General features: G+C 43.6%; 1 protein-coding gene across 1 annotated transcript; it reads left to right on the top strand.

Moving 5' to 3' along the window:
- Positions 1-277: 277 nt before the first annotated feature.
- Positions 278-16,920, top strand: SERTM1 (serine rich and transmembrane domain containing 1). The gene is made up of 2 exons (XM_036904963.2): positions 278-464; positions 15,093-16,920. The coding sequence occupies exon 2, from the start codon at positions 15,272-15,274 to the stop codon at positions 15,593-15,595; it is 324 nt and encodes a 107-aa protein (XP_036760858.1). The 5' UTR covers positions 278-464; positions 15,093-15,271; the 3' UTR covers positions 15,596-16,920.
- Positions 16,921-17,082: the final 162 nt, after the last annotated feature.

Genomic DNA, 17,082 nt, shown 5'->3' with positions numbered 1-17,082 from the left:
ACCCCAGGACAGGGCGATGCCCTCGCGCAGCCCAGAGCCGGGCCTGCTTCTGTGCACCGCGGCCCCGGGTTCGCAGCGGGGCTGCGAGGGGCTCATAAAAGATGGAAAAGGGGGAGCAACTTGGCAGAAAGTAAACGCTTTCGCCTGCAGAGGTCCCTGGGCCCCCAAACGAACTGCACCCGCCCCCCCGCCCCCCACACACACAAGTTAAAGGCACGCACCTGCCCTCCCCAGATGGGCTCGCCGCGCGCACGCCTCCTCGGCCTCCGGGACTTTGCAGCGCGGGCGCGAGCTCCTCCCTGCCTCCCGGCGCCCCGCGCCCGCCATTGGCTGCGCGGACGGCAGGGGCGGAGGCCAGACGCGAGGAGCGGCCGAGCCCGGGCGGCCCCGCTGCGCCCCAGCCGTGCGCCCCAGCAGCGCGCCCCGCACGCCCGCGGACCGCCTCGCTGGCGCCCGACCCGCAGGTCAGTGCGGGGCCCCCGACGCCGCCCGCGAGCGGGACCGGGGCCGGGGGGCGCGGAAGCTGGGCTCGCCCTCTGCGGGCGGCTCCCCCAGGCCTGGGGCTCCCCGAGGTTGGGCTCCTTCCCTGGACACCCCAGACTCCATCCCCACGCGGCCTGGCGCCCCCCGATCCGCGGGGAGGACTTCGCGGGGCTCCGCAGAGTCGGTGGCTTCGGAGTGGCCCGTTTCTGTCCCGGACACCGGGGACCGGGACGGTCTGCCTCGCGCGCGCCTGCAAAGATCGGGTCCTCCGTGCGGGTGTAGAAAGTTGCGCACGTGGCAGAGTTTTCGGGGCGTTCCGTCGGGGTGTCTGGGGCCGGCTGGCCCTCCCCGGGCCTCGGCGCGCACGGTGCCCGCGCTGCCCGGCGCGGTGGCCCCAGGGCGGGAGCGCTGCGCTCTCGCCGAGCACCCGGGCTCCGAGCGGGCGCTTCCCGAGGGCCCGGGACCCGAGCAGGGGGCCGCCCCAGCGCCTCCCCTTCTCCCGGGGCTGCGGAGTCGCTGGAAGCGCGCGCTGCCTGTCGGGCGCGTGGATCCCGGGCGCGGGGAGCTCGGGGTTCGGAGGGAGGCGGGGGACGTGCCCTCGGGCGGCAGGACGACCGTGCCTTCGGTCGCCTTGTCGGGGGCGGGTCCGTGCTTCCCGCCGCCGGGGCCAGGGGTGTGCTTGGTGTCAGACTCCGGAGACGGGGTCCGCGTCGTTGTCGTTACACCCTTCCTCTCCTCTGCCCGTTCAATTCCGTCCGGAAAATTTTCTGCTCAAATGAGTAAGTACTTGGGTTCTTTGTGGTGGTTAATGGGATCCGATGGCTCCGGTCGCCCCAAAACCGGTGGTGCTTGGCTGGGTGCACGGGGCAGGTGCAAAGGGCGCGGAACCGGCGTCGATTAGGTTCCCCCCGGAACCCCCCGCAAGAGGTTTCTCCCCGGGGTTTTCACTTTAGATTTTCCAGATTCATTGTCAGACAACAGCCTATCAACAGGAAAAGAGGCAAGATAAGTGATAGTTTTTTCTTAACGGTTTACGTCTTAATGCAGTCTCACAGCCCAATGCACCTTCCTTTAAAAAAAAAAAAGAATAATTAGCTTAAATTACGCAACTTAACTGAGTATTTTAGCTTATTTGTGATCTAACTCCTAGAGATTCTCTAATTATTTTGTGACTGAAATGCTTCATTTTGCTAAGTATAGAGGCGTCTTGTTCCCCACCCCCACCCTCACACAACCACGTAGTTGATGTGTTACAGATGATTTTTTGGACTGAGTGTCAATGAGACGGCCTTGTAACTGAGTTGCGTGGACACCACTCCCAGGGGGCATCTCCTAGTCTAAGATGCTGGGCGCTGTGGGCACGGGGAACCCTCTGCCTACACCTCAAGGTTCTGGGAATGTGGAGTCCAAGAAAATGGGTGGGGTAGCCCATTTTTGTGCTTTGCATTTGAGGCTTATTACTTATTTGGCCGATTTATTTATTATTTTTGATTTCTCTGCATAAGGCAAAGTGCTTTGAAGAGCTCCGCCCACCCCCATGGCTCTCATTAAAGAAGCCTCAGGACCGGTAAGTCCGTTCCATTCTCCCTGCTGTTGGTCAGCTCAGTTCAACAGATTTTACTGGATGTCTGAGATGTGTACACGCTTGTCAGGAGCTGAGATAAATAATGGTATGATGGCGTGTGGCATCAAGTCCATCAGAGGGTTTTTTTGCAGGTTTCTTGAGATGTATGCATTTATTTATTTATTTATTTATTTATTTTTAATAAGGGCAGTGAAGGGTGGCAGAGTTGATTGGTGAGAGTGACAAACCATACTAATTATTAAGTAAACCTGGAGTCAGACATTTATACTAAGAATGAAAGATTAACCCATCACAAGCAAAATTTTTGATTTGGCCTCTATTCTAGATCCACTCTCAGCCCATTTGATTATCCCTTTTTCTCCGGGCTTACTCTTCTCCCTGCACTTGTATTTTAATATCCTTTTTTTTTTTTTGCTATTTTTAAAAGAGTTTCTAGAGTTTGTGTAAGCATTGTTGCATTTAAATAGTTATTAGGGAGAAAAAGTAAAATGATGGCTGAATTACTGTGTTTTACTCACTTGAGTTTCTTAAATAGTAACTTAAGAACCTGGGAAAATACATTTCTAAAATGCCCGCGACGCCAGGCACTATGTAGATTCTGCCTGCCTGGCTCTTGGCACCCATGAACCATTCAGTGAACATTTGTTAAATGAAACTAGAAGCCAAAAAGTAATGTTGCAGTAATCTTCAAATGGATATGTGTGGAGCATACTGTGTTGTTATATTACTACATTAATAGACGGTATCACAGGCTTAATTTTTATAGACTGTTTCATTACCATTCATAGTGACAGCTAAGAAACAATAAAACCCTAGGTTGGTTAATGGAATTGGGACCCAGCAAAGGGGAAGCTCAGACTGAGCGTCTGAGTTGGCAGGATTCCTCTGGCCAACAGCTGCACCTACAGAAGCCAAGCCAGACGCTTAGTCCGTGAGACGTCCTGTGGACCAGCCTTTGGCTTAGAACTCAGGAAGTCCCTCCGTGCTCTCACTGCCCATTTCTGGGGCAGGGTAACAGCCTACTGAGCCAAGTTCTTGGGTCCCTTCAGCCCAGATTGTGATTTGTGGCAGATGTGTCCACGGGATCTAGTGTTCTGGGATGCTCAGTCTCATGACACAGAATGCCTCCTTCAGGAGTTCCCTATGAATAGGATCAAGCTCATGCTCAATTTGGAACCAAGAAATAGTCACTGTTTAGTCTATATTAAGTTTTGGCAGCAGCCACAGCAAAGAAATTAAGTAGTCAAGTAGCCATATACAACTTAATGTATCTCTATGCATGAAATGACATCTAGCCAAAACAGTGCCAGTATGTCAAAGCTCTGAATTCACATCAGGAACAGAATAGACTGTCATTGATATTTCTTCAGTTCCTAACTTTAAAATTCTCATATATTAAGTCACATTCAGATAGGTAATCGGTCAGTCCAGATTTTACAATTCACATTTTGGGCTTGAATGTTGATGCAAATGTTGTTAGAGACAATAGTGAAAGGGTCTGGACACGGTAAGCCTGTAATAGTTGTTAAACATGGAGGCTTAAGGTAAGAGACAGGCATACGATTTTTGATGGGACCCAAAAGGCTAGGTGGCTGCAAGGCCCTGCTTCAAATTCCAGAAGACAGGAGGATGCCTTAAACCACAGTTAAAACACTAAGGCAGTTCATTCAACACACAGATCCCCTCCTGAAGGGAAGCCAAAACAGAGATAGGGGAACCTTTCCTGATTAATTTGCCACAGAAGTTGGGTACTGATTAGAAGTGCCTGGTGATGTATCAACTGTTGCCAGTAAACTGGTTTGGTGATTACGTTCAGTTTCCATGTGACCAGGATCACAGCAGAAGGATCTACTCTTCTCATTTCTTAAACGGGACATTCCCCACACCCCGTAACAGGCAACTGGAACACAAAAATGCAATGCAGCCCTGTTGGGCAGATTGACTCTCTGGCCTCATCCTGAGAGTCTTAAACTTTGAAAGAAAAGGTCCAGATGAACCATTTCAAGGTCTGGATTAATTATATATAGTTAAAAAAAAGAGTAGGAGGAGGGGAGAAGGAGAAAGATGAGTTCCAGGCTTAAAAACCAGTTGCATTTTCACTGCATATGTTATAATTAATTTTATTTCTATTTTCTAATGAAAATACATTTATTTCTCATGATTATAAAATGTATGTTCTTTGAATCAAAAATTCAAATATCAGAAATGCACAATATTGAGTATAAACATGCCCATAATATCACCAGCTAACAAAAACATGTGAACAGCTTCGTGTATAGCCTCTGCTTTGTTTTGCATTTGCATACTTCTAACATGTGTTGTGCAAAAGATTAGCAATAGCATTGTTGACGGTCGTTTTACAAAAATGGCATCAGAGCATGTACTATGGTGAAGCTACTTTTTGACTTAGCCATACACGAGCAGCATCGTCTCTCATTGGAAAATATAATCCTTTTTATCACATCAGAATCCTCTAGTGTATGACTCTCCCATCATTTATTTGACTAATTGGTGACTCATGACATCTTGGTACCTCCAGTGTTTAGCTACGGTATGTATCTTTGCACGTGCACCTCTTAAACTTATCTGATTCTTTTTCCCTCTCTGTAAATTCTTAGAATTTATTATTTACATCATTAGCCTAAATGCCATACATTGTTGGGGGAAAATGGAAGCGCTCAACTCATCCAAAAGGTAGTAGACATTCCCCTCCATGATCCAGAATATCTTCCTTTTGCCTGGCACATGATAGTTTTTGCTCTTAAAACAACCCAGTTTTATTGATGTTTAATATTCATGTAGAAAAGCACACAAGTCTTAAGTATGTAATTTATGTTGTATGTGTTCAATTTGAACATAATTATGTAAATGGAACCCCGGTCAAAAAAAATTTTACCCAAACCCTCCTTCATGTCCGTGATATGCCTTGGGAATCTGTCACTCTAGCAAGTCCTCGTGAAAAGTCCTTGGTGAGCTTGGTGGCCTGGCTTTCCATTGACCAAGTGCTGGATGAAGGTGCTCCACCCCCTAAGGTTCGTAGTGGAAAGTTACCGACGGGTTCTCAGACCCGCAGAGTGAGTCCTTGCCAACTAAAGTTGGTCTAGTTCGGCTGGATGGGTTTCCAAGCCCTTTCATTCGGTCCCCTCTTTATTATCCCTATCAGTTTGGGTATCAGATTTGTTCATTGGACCCTGTGTGGCACATACTTTGATTCATATGATGAATTAACCTCTGGGTAACAAAAGAAACTGAATACTTTGTTCTTCATCCGATTTCCTCTTGTGGGCCACTTAGCTCAGCTCCAGGTAGAGAGCAGAACTGGAGTTGGAAAAGGGGTCCTGAGCTCCCAACGTGTGGTTTCTGTTGCCAGCCATCCCCTTCTGCCAGCCTTTTTCAGAAGGAGTATAAACAATGACCTTCAAAATCGACTTAACTTTTAGAGACCTCAGTTTTCTGATTTTTTAAGGACTGCCAGCTTCCCAGTTCTCTGAAAAACATTCTCCTTTTGTTGTTACTGATGTTTGTTTGGGTTTTTGTTTTGGTATTGCTTGATTTGTTGTTGTTGCTTTTTTTAATAGAGAAAAGTTAATATGAAAAGGCCATAAGGAAAGAAGGAATGAATTAAATACATGATAAGTGTTTTAGGTTAGTTCCATAATGAATGAAAAGAGAACATATTTGCTTCCTTTGTGCTCATATGTTTTCAGTTCATTAATTATTTTTCTCAGAAGCTGAGGTCTGGATCAATTTCTCAGCACAATATTGCTTAGGACATCCCTGTTCACATCACCACGGCTATGATCTAGATGAACTGCTACTCGCAGTACGGGCCAGGCACCCGGGCCAGCCCTTGAATGGTTAGCTACCCGTTCACCATGAGATGTGGAACTGGAGCCAGGATACAGGTCAAGCAAGGCAGCAAGCACACCTTTTAATTTAGCTAGCTTATGGTTGTTTTTTTTTTGTAGAAAGACCTTCTTGATGAAGGACACAGTGCTTTGCAAGCTCCCCATCTCACAGGAACTCAGAAGCCTCTGATTCCAGAGGGAGCAAAATGGCTACATTGAGTAGCATTGACCTCCCATGTGGGGCTTTATAGTTAAATTGAGAAATTTATAAAAATGTCAATCTTTTCTCTTTCTGTGCTGATTTCCTATTGAATTTTGGTCTTTGGGGTTTTTTTGGAGGGGTGAGTGGGTTTATCCTTGAGAGAGAGTGACTAACAGAGTACCAGGGTGTATGATATTCCTTGAATGTAGTGAATTATGACAGCCGTCCCCCACAGCGATCAGAAAGTGGGTACTGCCCTTGACCTTTTTCATGTTCACAGACGAGCACAGGACTAGGGTGGTGATTTTAAGGGACTTGCTAATTTACAAAGGAAGATATTATCATGGGGCTCAACTTAAAGAACACTTGAACCTAAAAGCAATATATTCCATTTCGTGTCCATTTCATGTCCAGTTGGGATATTCATTGACTCACTATGATAAACTGCCTTTTGATTTTCTTGTGCTCTGCAAGATACGTTTGTCACAACCCTCTGGCTATGTTCACAGTGATGTATACCAGTATCCACACCAGGTTCCTCCATTTGTTCCTCACTTATCCCAGCAGACAGTTGACTAAATAAAATCTTTGTTGAATATTGTTGAAAGACAAATTGCTTGGTAGTAAATATGATCAGAGCTTGCTTTAGAACCTGGAACTATTAATTTTATTGCCATAACTAAAAAATTTTTAAAGTTAGGGAGTACTCATTATTATTCTTTATTACTGAGTACTTACCCCTTGAATAATTGATACAAGATCACATATTCATTCATTCAATGAATATTATCATGCATCTAAAAATAGAACAAATATGGACTACTCTCCAAGAAGCTTCAAGTTTCTTCATTCCTTTATTCTTTCATTCATTCAACCATCCAGCAAAAACTTATTGAATATCTTTATACCAGACACTGTGCTGGTTCATGGATACAAAGATAAATAAAACATTCATCCTCTATTCTAGGAGTTCGCAGTCTATCAAAGGAGACCAATAGGTAAACAAATGAAACACATGTCACTTTTCCCACATTTCATTGGCCAAAACCAGTCATGTGGCCACCCTAAATTCAGAGAGGATGGGAACATGCAATCCTGGAACATGTCTGGATGGAGGAAGGAATAGCAAAAACATATGAACAGCACTAATGACCATAATTCTTGAAATTTTAAGGAATAGCTTATAAAGCACTTTTATCCTCAGCCTCCCCAGAGAGAAGGAATATAGAAGATACAGAATTTGAAGACCTAGAGATATGGATTTGAATTCCAGCCCTGCCTCTAAGTGGCTGGGTAACCTTGGGCAAGCTTTTAAATTCTCTGATTCTTAACTTTCTCATCTGTTAAATAAAGATGAGGGATAATAATAACTACTTTAAAGAGCTGTGAAAATCAGAGAAAATACACATGCCACATGCATGCACACATTAAAAAAACTAGTATACACTTTAATTTAATTTAATATTGGCTGCTGTCACGTTCTCTTTGTATTTTTCCCAGACTCGTTTGCTGAACATTCTTTCTTCTACCTGTGCATCCTGCTCTACCCTCCCCTTCCTATAATGTTCCAAAGAATATAATCCCTATTTTACTGTGAAAAGCACCGTCATATTTTGTCAGCCATGGAGGACTAGAAGAATCAGAGAATTTATTTAGCAAAATTCATATATATGTAATGCTAAACACTGGCTAATATCCAGAAGAGATGGGCAATTTATATATTATGCAATCAACTAATGTTCTATTTGTATTTGCATTATGAGGGATGATGGCTCATTAACTCAACTAAATGCTATGCCTTGATTAAATGTCATTGTGTAGAAGAATCCATGAGCTTGAGTCCCTGCTGGGAAATGCAAGCACAACTTAAAACATTTATACAAACTTGTGATATTCTGATCCATTTTTAAGGAATAGGTTATAAAGCACCTTAGTTGAAACAAACATATGACTATAGTTGTCGATAAAGATAGACATAAATAGTGGCTTGTTTAATTAATTTGCTAATACTGAAGCTCTTTTTGGATAACCTGTGTCATCCCTTTTTTTTTCCCCCAAATTGTACCTGCACATGTGATTTTAGGAGTAGAGAATGGCTATTAATCTTTGGCATATTATTATGTACAAAAGTAGAGAACTGATGATATATTAGATAATTTATATTCTTCCCTATGCCTCAATTATCAAGATACTTTAAGTAGAAATGAAGTCTGGGGTTTAACTCATAGAATGAATGAAATATTTACTATATATTCATTGAAAATTTTCAACAGAGGAGTATTCCCAAGAAAATATATACAAAACAGCAGTAGGCATTTACAGAATCATAAGCAAATATCCTCATTAAACATATTAGCTCGGATGCCTTTGGGGGTTGGAAGGCAAGGCGAGGAGAAATGTAGAGAGGTGATCAAGGGCGACCGGAAGCCCTGAGCTGAGGGGTAAATGGATTTAAAGAGGAAGGAAGCAGTAGAAACAAGAAAAGAAAGAGAACATGGATAGGGAGAGATTCCACCCTCATTTTCCTCCTATTATACCGAGTGGCGTCAGTGGCCTGTGTATTATACCGAGTGACATCAGTGGCCTGTGGCTGCTCACTTCTGAGGAATTTGTTTAAATTAAGAGTGGGCCTCACCAAATGACTAGAGAGAAACCAAATTTCCAGGCCTTTCCCTATTCTCTGAGAGAAGTTGTAGAGACACACAAAGGTCCCTGGAGTGAGAAGGTAGATTGGGGCTGCCCGGTGGGCTACGTGTTAAGGTAGGTTTAAAAAAAATTGATGACAATCTCAAAATTAAGTTTACAAGAACAAAGTCTTTCCAAATACCACACTCTATATGGGCACTGTTATGGGCATTTTCTGATTAGATAAAAAAATATACTGGATACAAGTTATTTTAACTATAGAAGTAGAATGAGAGACAATAGAAAAGGAGAAAACACCATTCCGTTTTCCCAGAGTGTGGCTTAATTAGAATTTTAAAAAATATGTCTAGTTTTTGAAAAGCAAGCTGTTTTGTATACTAAGGCTATGCTTAACCAAGTTGAGCTGCTCCAAGAATAAAAAATGTTTTTCTTGATATACTTTTCTTAAGTGGAATTTCGTTCCTTAGTTTCCTTAATGCACTTCTGTTAACTTGAGTGGAGGGAGAAAATTGAGTCAGGAAGCCCCCATTAAAAAATACTGTGATACGTTAAAAGGCCGATCTTGCTTCTTACCTTCCTTTTTCCACTGAGTCATTCTGACTTTGCCTCTGATCTTCAAGTCTAATTTCTCTGGCTGTTTGCTTTTTCTTTAAACCAAGTGTTTAGCCAACAACCTCTTCTCCTGCTCCCTAAAACTGACTTTCCTTGTTTCGCTACCCTGAAGCAGTTCATGCTGACTTCAACCCTCGAGTTGCTACTTTTCTCATTTTGACTGAGACTAATTGTGTTAGCCAGGATGGGTCCAATACCTGCTCCTTGGTCTTTTTTAAACATCATAAAAGAATCATGAAAATGCTATTCTAGAACTAGTTTTATATTTGACCTTCTTTTTATCCGGAAAATAATCCATTTAAACTATCTTGTTCTAAGAAAGTATCATTTTAAAATAAGTATTCCTACTAAGACAGTGTTTTAGACATAAAATCTTCTCATAGAAATATAAGTATAGCAAACATTTTTGTATTAAGAATAATATTATTTTTAATAACAGTGCCATATAAATGAAAGGAAAGTCATCTGTAGTTACTTTTGAGGTTTTACAAGGTAGACCATCAAAACAGTCACGTTCATATTCCCTTTTGAAATGCTTTCTTGTGTGTGTGTCTTAACTTCTCTAAGCTACACTGTTTTGTATACTGAGAAAGATATATTCTGAATATTTTTTGACTTCTACCTTACGTGGATAAGTAATTTTCCCCCACAAGGGATTTTTTTTTTAACTAAGGCACCACTGACATACAATCTTATGAAGGTTTCATATGAGCAACATTGTGGTTAGTACAATCTCCCCTATTATCAAGTCCCCACTGCATAACCCACTAGAGTCACTGTCCATCAGCATAGTAGGATACTATAGAGTCACTATGGATAAGTAATTTTTAAAAAACAAGGGCAAAATAATTTGTTTACCATAAGAGCATTCTGAGTATAATTTAATTATTTTGCTAAGGAAATATTTTACTGGGCCTGAGGATAACCAAAAGTCATCACTGAGGTGGAGAGATGTAGAAGATGGGACTGAATCCAAAGCACGCTAGCTACCTACCCTAAATTGATTTTTAAAATAAATCACTGATACCAAGCTCTTACATTGTCATTTCTCTGATTTTCACCAAAATACTACGAAAAAAGTTTTGATTATATTTTCGGATCATTTAGTTGAACTGTGGGGCAAAGAAGATCGTTAATTTTAATTTTTTGTCTTACATTATCCAGGCCAGATCCATGAATTCCAGTGTGTGATTCAAAATCTCCATTTCTTCCTCATATCATGGTTCCCCGATTCAATATTTGGCAGCAGATAGACTCAGTTTATTTCCTTACTTGGTCGTGTTTTTAGTGGGACTGGTACAGGGAATCACAAAGAGAGTTTACCCAAATTCTGCCCTCCCGAAGCTTTGTATTGGTAAGGACAGATCTCTGGGCAAATACATGGAGGGCTGAAGCAACTCTGAATAAGGACAGCACGGAAGATAACAGACTTTATTTTCATTGCCGCAAGCCCAGAGGTAAGTGCTTGCCATTGGCTGCCAGTGGCTGTGTACACTTAAGAGTATGGGCGGGAAGGAGGCATGTCAGCACCAAACCTCTCTCATCTAACGTGACCTAAAAGACTGCTAGGCAGAAAGAAAGTATTAAGAGAGAAGATAATCATGCAAATGGTAAAGGGCCTCAGGTAAGGCTCAGGGCCTTAACAACAAACATGTTATTTTTCAAATAGAACTAAAAGTGTTTCAATAAAACACTTGCTCAGGTGTGATAAGATCCCTTCCGGCTTCTGGAAAAGGTACTATCTATGTGCTCTGTAAAGATGTCCAATAGATCATCTAAAACTACTCATTACATTATAATATCAAATTTTACATTCGTAGACGGAAAAAAGCTTTTCACCATGCCCTGTAAATATTTCATCAACTCATTACTAACAGTTTGAGAGAAGGACCTTTTGGTGAATGACACAGCAGGACTTGATAATGAGGAAATGTTGATTCGATGTCCCGACAGCTAAGGCACAATTTAAGCAATGTCTGCAAGGGAGCAAAGCAGCTTATCCCAGTTCCTCACAACAAGAAAACCATTCAAACAGTTGTTATTCGGAGAAATGTATATGGATAAAGGCCAGAAGCTCCGAAATTGCTGTGGCAGATTTGGGGCAGATGGTAGGCTGTTTTGCACACCTGTGCGTGGTGCAGCCAGGGCCCCAGGCTCGGCTCTGTGCACGTGCGGGCTGCCGGGGGTCTGGCAGTGCTCATGGGGGAGGACTCTGAGATGAGGGTGTGTCGGCTGCTCTGGTGCCCGGCGTGAAGGTGCACACTACAGGGGACTGCCTTGTTCTTCCCAAACTGTACCGTTCTCTCAATCACCCCACGGGAAGGAAAGCGTCCATTCTTTCTGAGTCCTGGAGGCATCGTGCTGATATGGAGCCAGAGACCCCCAGGACTGCCCATGTGTTCATCTCCCTGCCCCATTGGGCGCGTGGTGAGATTACACATCTGTCCTTCCTCACTTCATAGGTGACTGCCTTTTACAGGTTTCTTCCCAGCACAGGATTTTATTCCAAGAGACAAAGAAAAAGCTGGCTGACGGTGAACCAAACCGTTTCCACAGATCTTCATTTGTAACGCTGTGATCCGGCTCTTTCATTTTCCTTTCTGAGAATCACTTTCTGGCTCAGAAAAAAGGCATCATAATACCCACATGGCTTTAGATGCCACCTGAAATGACAGCCCACTTGTGCTGCCCTGAGACAGGTCAAGGCTATGCATTTGAGATGAAGTCTGTCCCTTCTTTTCTTTAAACCTAATCTGCTTGGGAAAAACAGCTCAAGAAGCATCATCTCGAAACACACTTGTCTGATTTCATTTCTGCAGTACCACCTTCGGCCTCATTCACACTGCCACCATGCCTAAACACGTTCGGTTTGATTCATCATGAGCATTAGAAATAAGACTGTCAAAACATTCATCAGACAGAAGGAAAATTTATCAATTTTTAAAACTTCAAAAAGAAAATGAGAGTCGGTGCCATCAGATGTAAACGATCTCCAACAGTGCATACACTCTACTGACTCAGAGCAGAACGGTGAATCATTTAAAAATTAACAAGTCTCCTGGAAATTATATTAAATCTGAAATATTTGGGGGGGAGGGTATTTAAAGGAGAAAGATTTCATTTTGAAATGTGCAAACAAGACGCAGGATTTCATTTGTTCCTTTCTGTGTCTTCCAAGACCGCTTGGAAGATCAGATGCTTCCCCAAATCTTAGCCTCATTTCCTGTTAAGCTCTTCCACAGCAGTTGAGGCTCACGGTGGGCTTTTTGTCTCAAAGGCTGTGACTTTCGGGCTGTGAGGAGGACTCTTGGAGTATTTACACCGTAAAGAGCTTCCTTTGTTTTAACCGGTGGTCTGGTAGCCAGGTGGGGAGCTCTGCCGCTGAATTGCTGATGCTCCCGGGACAGTGTCTGTGCCTCCAGCCCCAGCCCCAGAAAATGATACAGATTTGGGAGGCGAACAGGGCTTTAGAAAAATCAGCCAGTTCCAGCTGAATCCATGGCTTGCACATGTCCGAACTGTAGGACTAGCAGAGATTGAGGAGTCCTCTAGCCTTTCTAGGCATTCAGAAGGAGCTCTCTGTCCACTGGGACTTCACCTGGGGGGGCCTTGTACAATTTTTCTAAGTGTGACTATGGAATTGTTGTCACACCTTAACTGTGGAGGTCCTGGCGAGGTCGGCAGGGTGAGTGTTAACTGCACACATGGGGAAACGGAAATACCGAGCCTGAACTGTGAGCTTGCCCGGAGTGGCAGATAGGAACTAATTACCCAACTCTTGGTCATTTCTCGCTACCATGACTGAGAAAATGAAGAACACAGTTCAGGCATGGGTTCTAGCTCCACCCCGCTGTCTAACTGTGTAACCTGAGGTAGGCACACCTCTGCAGCGGTTTCCTCGTCGGCAAGGTGAGGGTGTTTCCTGCACTACCGCCCTGCAAAAGCCTGGCCCCTGCCTTCTTTCCTATGCTGGGAAGAGAGGACGTGAGAGGCTTACGGCCAAAACAACAGGATAATTGAGCCCAGATGGTTTAAAGGGAGAAGATGGGCAGAAGCCCAAAGTCTTGGCTTATCTTCTAATTAGATGTTTCTTTTGTCAAAGCAATTAGCTTCTTCGTTTCCTTAGTGAAATTTAGGAAGTTTTACCACATTGCGAATATTTCTTTTATTCAGGCCTTAAGATTCACAGTCTAGTTTTCTTTCCTGTAGATCATGCTGCCTTTGAGACTCTATTTTACCTAAAGATGAAAGGCTAGGCCACTGACATGCTATGAAAAACCGAGGAACTGCCAAGCCAGTGTAACACATTTGTAGTCCCATGTGATTAACTCTTTTTTTTGAGGATTGTCAGGAGCCCGCAGCAGCTAATGGAATGAACACCACCAGGCAAAGCTTGATGAGGAGTCAGTCGAATTATTTGAGGAACTAGGAAGGCACCGTCTGTGGCCTACCCCCAGGAACTCACTAAGTCATTAGCCTGCCTGACGCCCAGCAGAGACAGCCTTTCCCGGGGATCACGAGTGCCCCTAGGCTCCTGCCCCAGCGGCCAGGCTCAGCCCCTCAGAGAATCGGCCCCTTGACTAGATGTGGAGAAAGGCAAGTTTTCAAGGTAAAATGCAGGGCAGAGTTTAGGAGAACGGAAAGACCAGCAGAGTGGATGCTTTCACATTAGCATTTCATCATGTCTGACACAAGAAGATTCAGAAGTTGACAGCGAAATGACTAATGCCCGAAGGGGCCATAGGAAGAGCATCTTTTCTGGACTTGAAGGGAGAGAGTCCTTTGCTACGGCTCACCCTGGACTTGGTGGGCTGGAGACCAGGCAGAAACCGGCCGTGGCTCGTCCAGCCCCAGAGGAGAGGGGCCCTGGGACACGCTGCGCCCTCGCTTGGAGGCTGGGGAATCTCGCTGTGCCCCCGTGCTTCCATGTCTATGATCTTAATCCCGGCATAACACAGGGAGGAGATGGGGCAGGTGCCATACATTTTACAGATGAGAAAAGTGACACTCAGAAAGTGTAGGCAGTTTGCCCAATTCCCAAACATACAGCCAAATTCCGGCCTCAAACCTAAGTCTGTTGACAGTCAACCTAGTATTCTGTCACTCAGAAGGATTCCAACCTTTGTTTTTCTAAGTTAATCTGAAGTTTTTTTATCCAATGCCTATTGTGTGCAGAACAACTTACGTAGGCAGATGGGAGAGAAAAGCAATACAAAGAAATGGCCTCTCATCTCAAGGAGATAAATATTTAATGAACAGATTGACAAATTATAAAAGTTCAACAAAAAGTAAACTCACATGTACAGTGATTCTGGTGGGAGATTGTGCAAATGGGCTGGAGAATTTGCCGAGTTACTTTTCTGGAGAAGGAAGGGTGGGGGCTAACTGCTCAGGTCCTATTCTCAGAACATCCACTTGGAGCATCTGTTGAAATCACAGCAGATGGAGCACATCAGAAATGTATTTTCCTCTTTATGTTATCCTTAGTTCCTTGGAGAAACCTGGACCAAGGCCACTCTGGAGATCAAATAAAAGTTCATTTTTGTGTCATCACTTGTAACCTAAAGATGTAAACATTCTTGTACGCAGGGAAGTTATTGCATTAGAAGGCCTCCCAGTTGGGTTTTTTTATTTAAGTCTGCCTATGAAAACTAGACCTGAGATTTAAATGCGCTGCTTTCTGAATAAACTCAGTTGTTTTGTTTTGCTTTTGCAGCATCTGTGGACACCCAATCCCCTGCTGCCCTTGTTTGAAAACCAGGTTTTGTTGTGCCGATCAAACAGCCTGCGATTTTCACTGACGCTATTGTGACAAAATATGCTGATTCTGTCCTTTTCAACCCCTGTGTCAAACTGACTTTCGGTATTCTTGTGCATTCGTGACCCTCCGTAAAGATGTCTGAACCTGACTTTTCATCTGTGTTTTCGGGGAATATGGAGAATGGGACTTTTCTTGAACTGTTCCCCACATCCCTGTCCACATCGGTGGATCCATCCTCAGGCCACCTGTCGAATGTCTACATCTATGTGTCTATATTCCTCAGCCTTCTAGCCTTTCTGCTTCTGCTTCTAATCATTGCCCTACAGAGGCTCAAAAATATCATCAACTCCAGTTCCTCCTACCCGGAGTATCCAAGCGACGCCGGAAGCTCTTTCACCAATTTGGAAGTCTGTAGTATTTCCTCTCAAAGATCCACTTTTTCAAACCTTTCGTCCTGAAGAAAATGGAAGCCACCTGAATGCTGCTGCAGCATGGATTTTTCCTCATGGGGGGTGTTACATGGAGTGGTCGCCTCATGAAACAAATACCCCCTTTCTTTTTCACCCCTCATTTCTTTCCCACCCAGGATGCTTCTCATTTGTGAGTGTGGGAGTTGATGCTGACAGAAATGTGTGCAAAGCTGAGGTGCAGAATTTCACACGAACCACCTGACAGGTCTGGAACTGACGTCTTCAAGGTGGACCAGCTCATCCCCCACTGTTGGGCACCTGAGGCAGGGCCCTTGCGGGGCGGCCTCGAAGTGGGCGCTGCAGGTGGACGTGTGCACTTCACTTCTCTTAACAGAACCGTGAAACCAGCTGAGCTGGCAGAAACTGGCAAAACTAAGTCTGAGCTATTTAGAAGGTATTTTCTGTGTTTGAAAGATAAAGTGGAAACACCAAATTAAGAAAAAGAGATTCAGATGTGACATATAACATTTAGCTTTAATGTATAACATTTATAAAACTGGGGGCAAAAATATGCTGTTTTCTTTAACTTTACTTTAACAAATGAAAGTCACATTTATTGACGAATTAAGTCCTATTTGGAGACATTTTAGAAGACTTTCACTTTTAATAGAAGGCAAGTTATGTGTTTGATGCTGTTTGTAATGTATTTCCTGCCTCTTGGATTTTTTTTCTACCTATGTTAGAGTCATAACACCCTACAAATGTGGATGTCTGTGTGATAACTGCTGTTACTGCTACTAAGACAAACACCAGAAGAGACACACAATAAGTTTTTATTTTATTTCTGTAATTTCTAGCAGAGGGAATTAAGCATATGAGAAACATTCACTTAGTTGTGTTTTATACAGTACTGACTCCTACCAGGCATGTTACTGTTTCTTCAGTGTCACAGTCTTTATAAGTTTGGGGCAGAATTATATTAAGGCTCTGAGCTCTCAGATGTTTGTTCTCATTAGGTTGCAAAACTCAGAGACTCAGTTGTTAATACACATGCTACTATATACCCCATGAATGTTACAAGTCTTTGGTAATTAGTTGTTGTACGTTAACATACTACTCTGCATTAGGATTCTAAGATGTGGTTTTATATTAAAAATTGTAGACACTCAAAAATTGTGTAGCTGCTGGGAGCTCGGTGACCCTGGCAGCTGCCAAGCAGTGGTCAGCCCAGCCCCAGACCTGGCACTTTCTCCACGGAATGAGGCATATACGTGAGCACAGACACGGCACGTGAAGAGATCAAACTGTCCCTAAAAACAAAACAAAACTTCAGCTTCTAAAGAGTAAGGATTTTCATTTAATTTTTAAAATTAATGGCCTTCATTTAATTTTTAAAATTAATGGCCCACAGCCTAAACATTGAACTCATTCAGTGACAGAGCCCACTGCATCGACATGCCCCTGTTTTCTCATGGCAACTGGGTCATTTCCTTTTCAATGGAATGGGACAAAGAATCCACCAGTTTTACAGAAAA

This window comes from Manis pentadactyla, chromosome 2 (genome assembly GCF_030020395.1).
Source record: "Manis pentadactyla isolate mManPen7 chromosome 2, mManPen7.hap1, whole genome shotgun sequence".
Classification (NCBI taxonomy): Eukaryota; Metazoa; Chordata; class Mammalia; order Pholidota; family Manidae; genus Manis; species Manis pentadactyla.
The sequence above is the reverse complement of the archived record's forward strand: the minus strand, read 5'-3'. Positions and strand labels throughout refer to the sequence as shown.

What these genes read in the sequence shown, in the direction of transcription:
- SERTM1 (XM_036904963.2), top strand. Translation starts at nt 15,272, where the DNA reads ATGTCTGAACCTGACTTTTCATCTGTGTTTTCGGGGAATATGGAGAAT.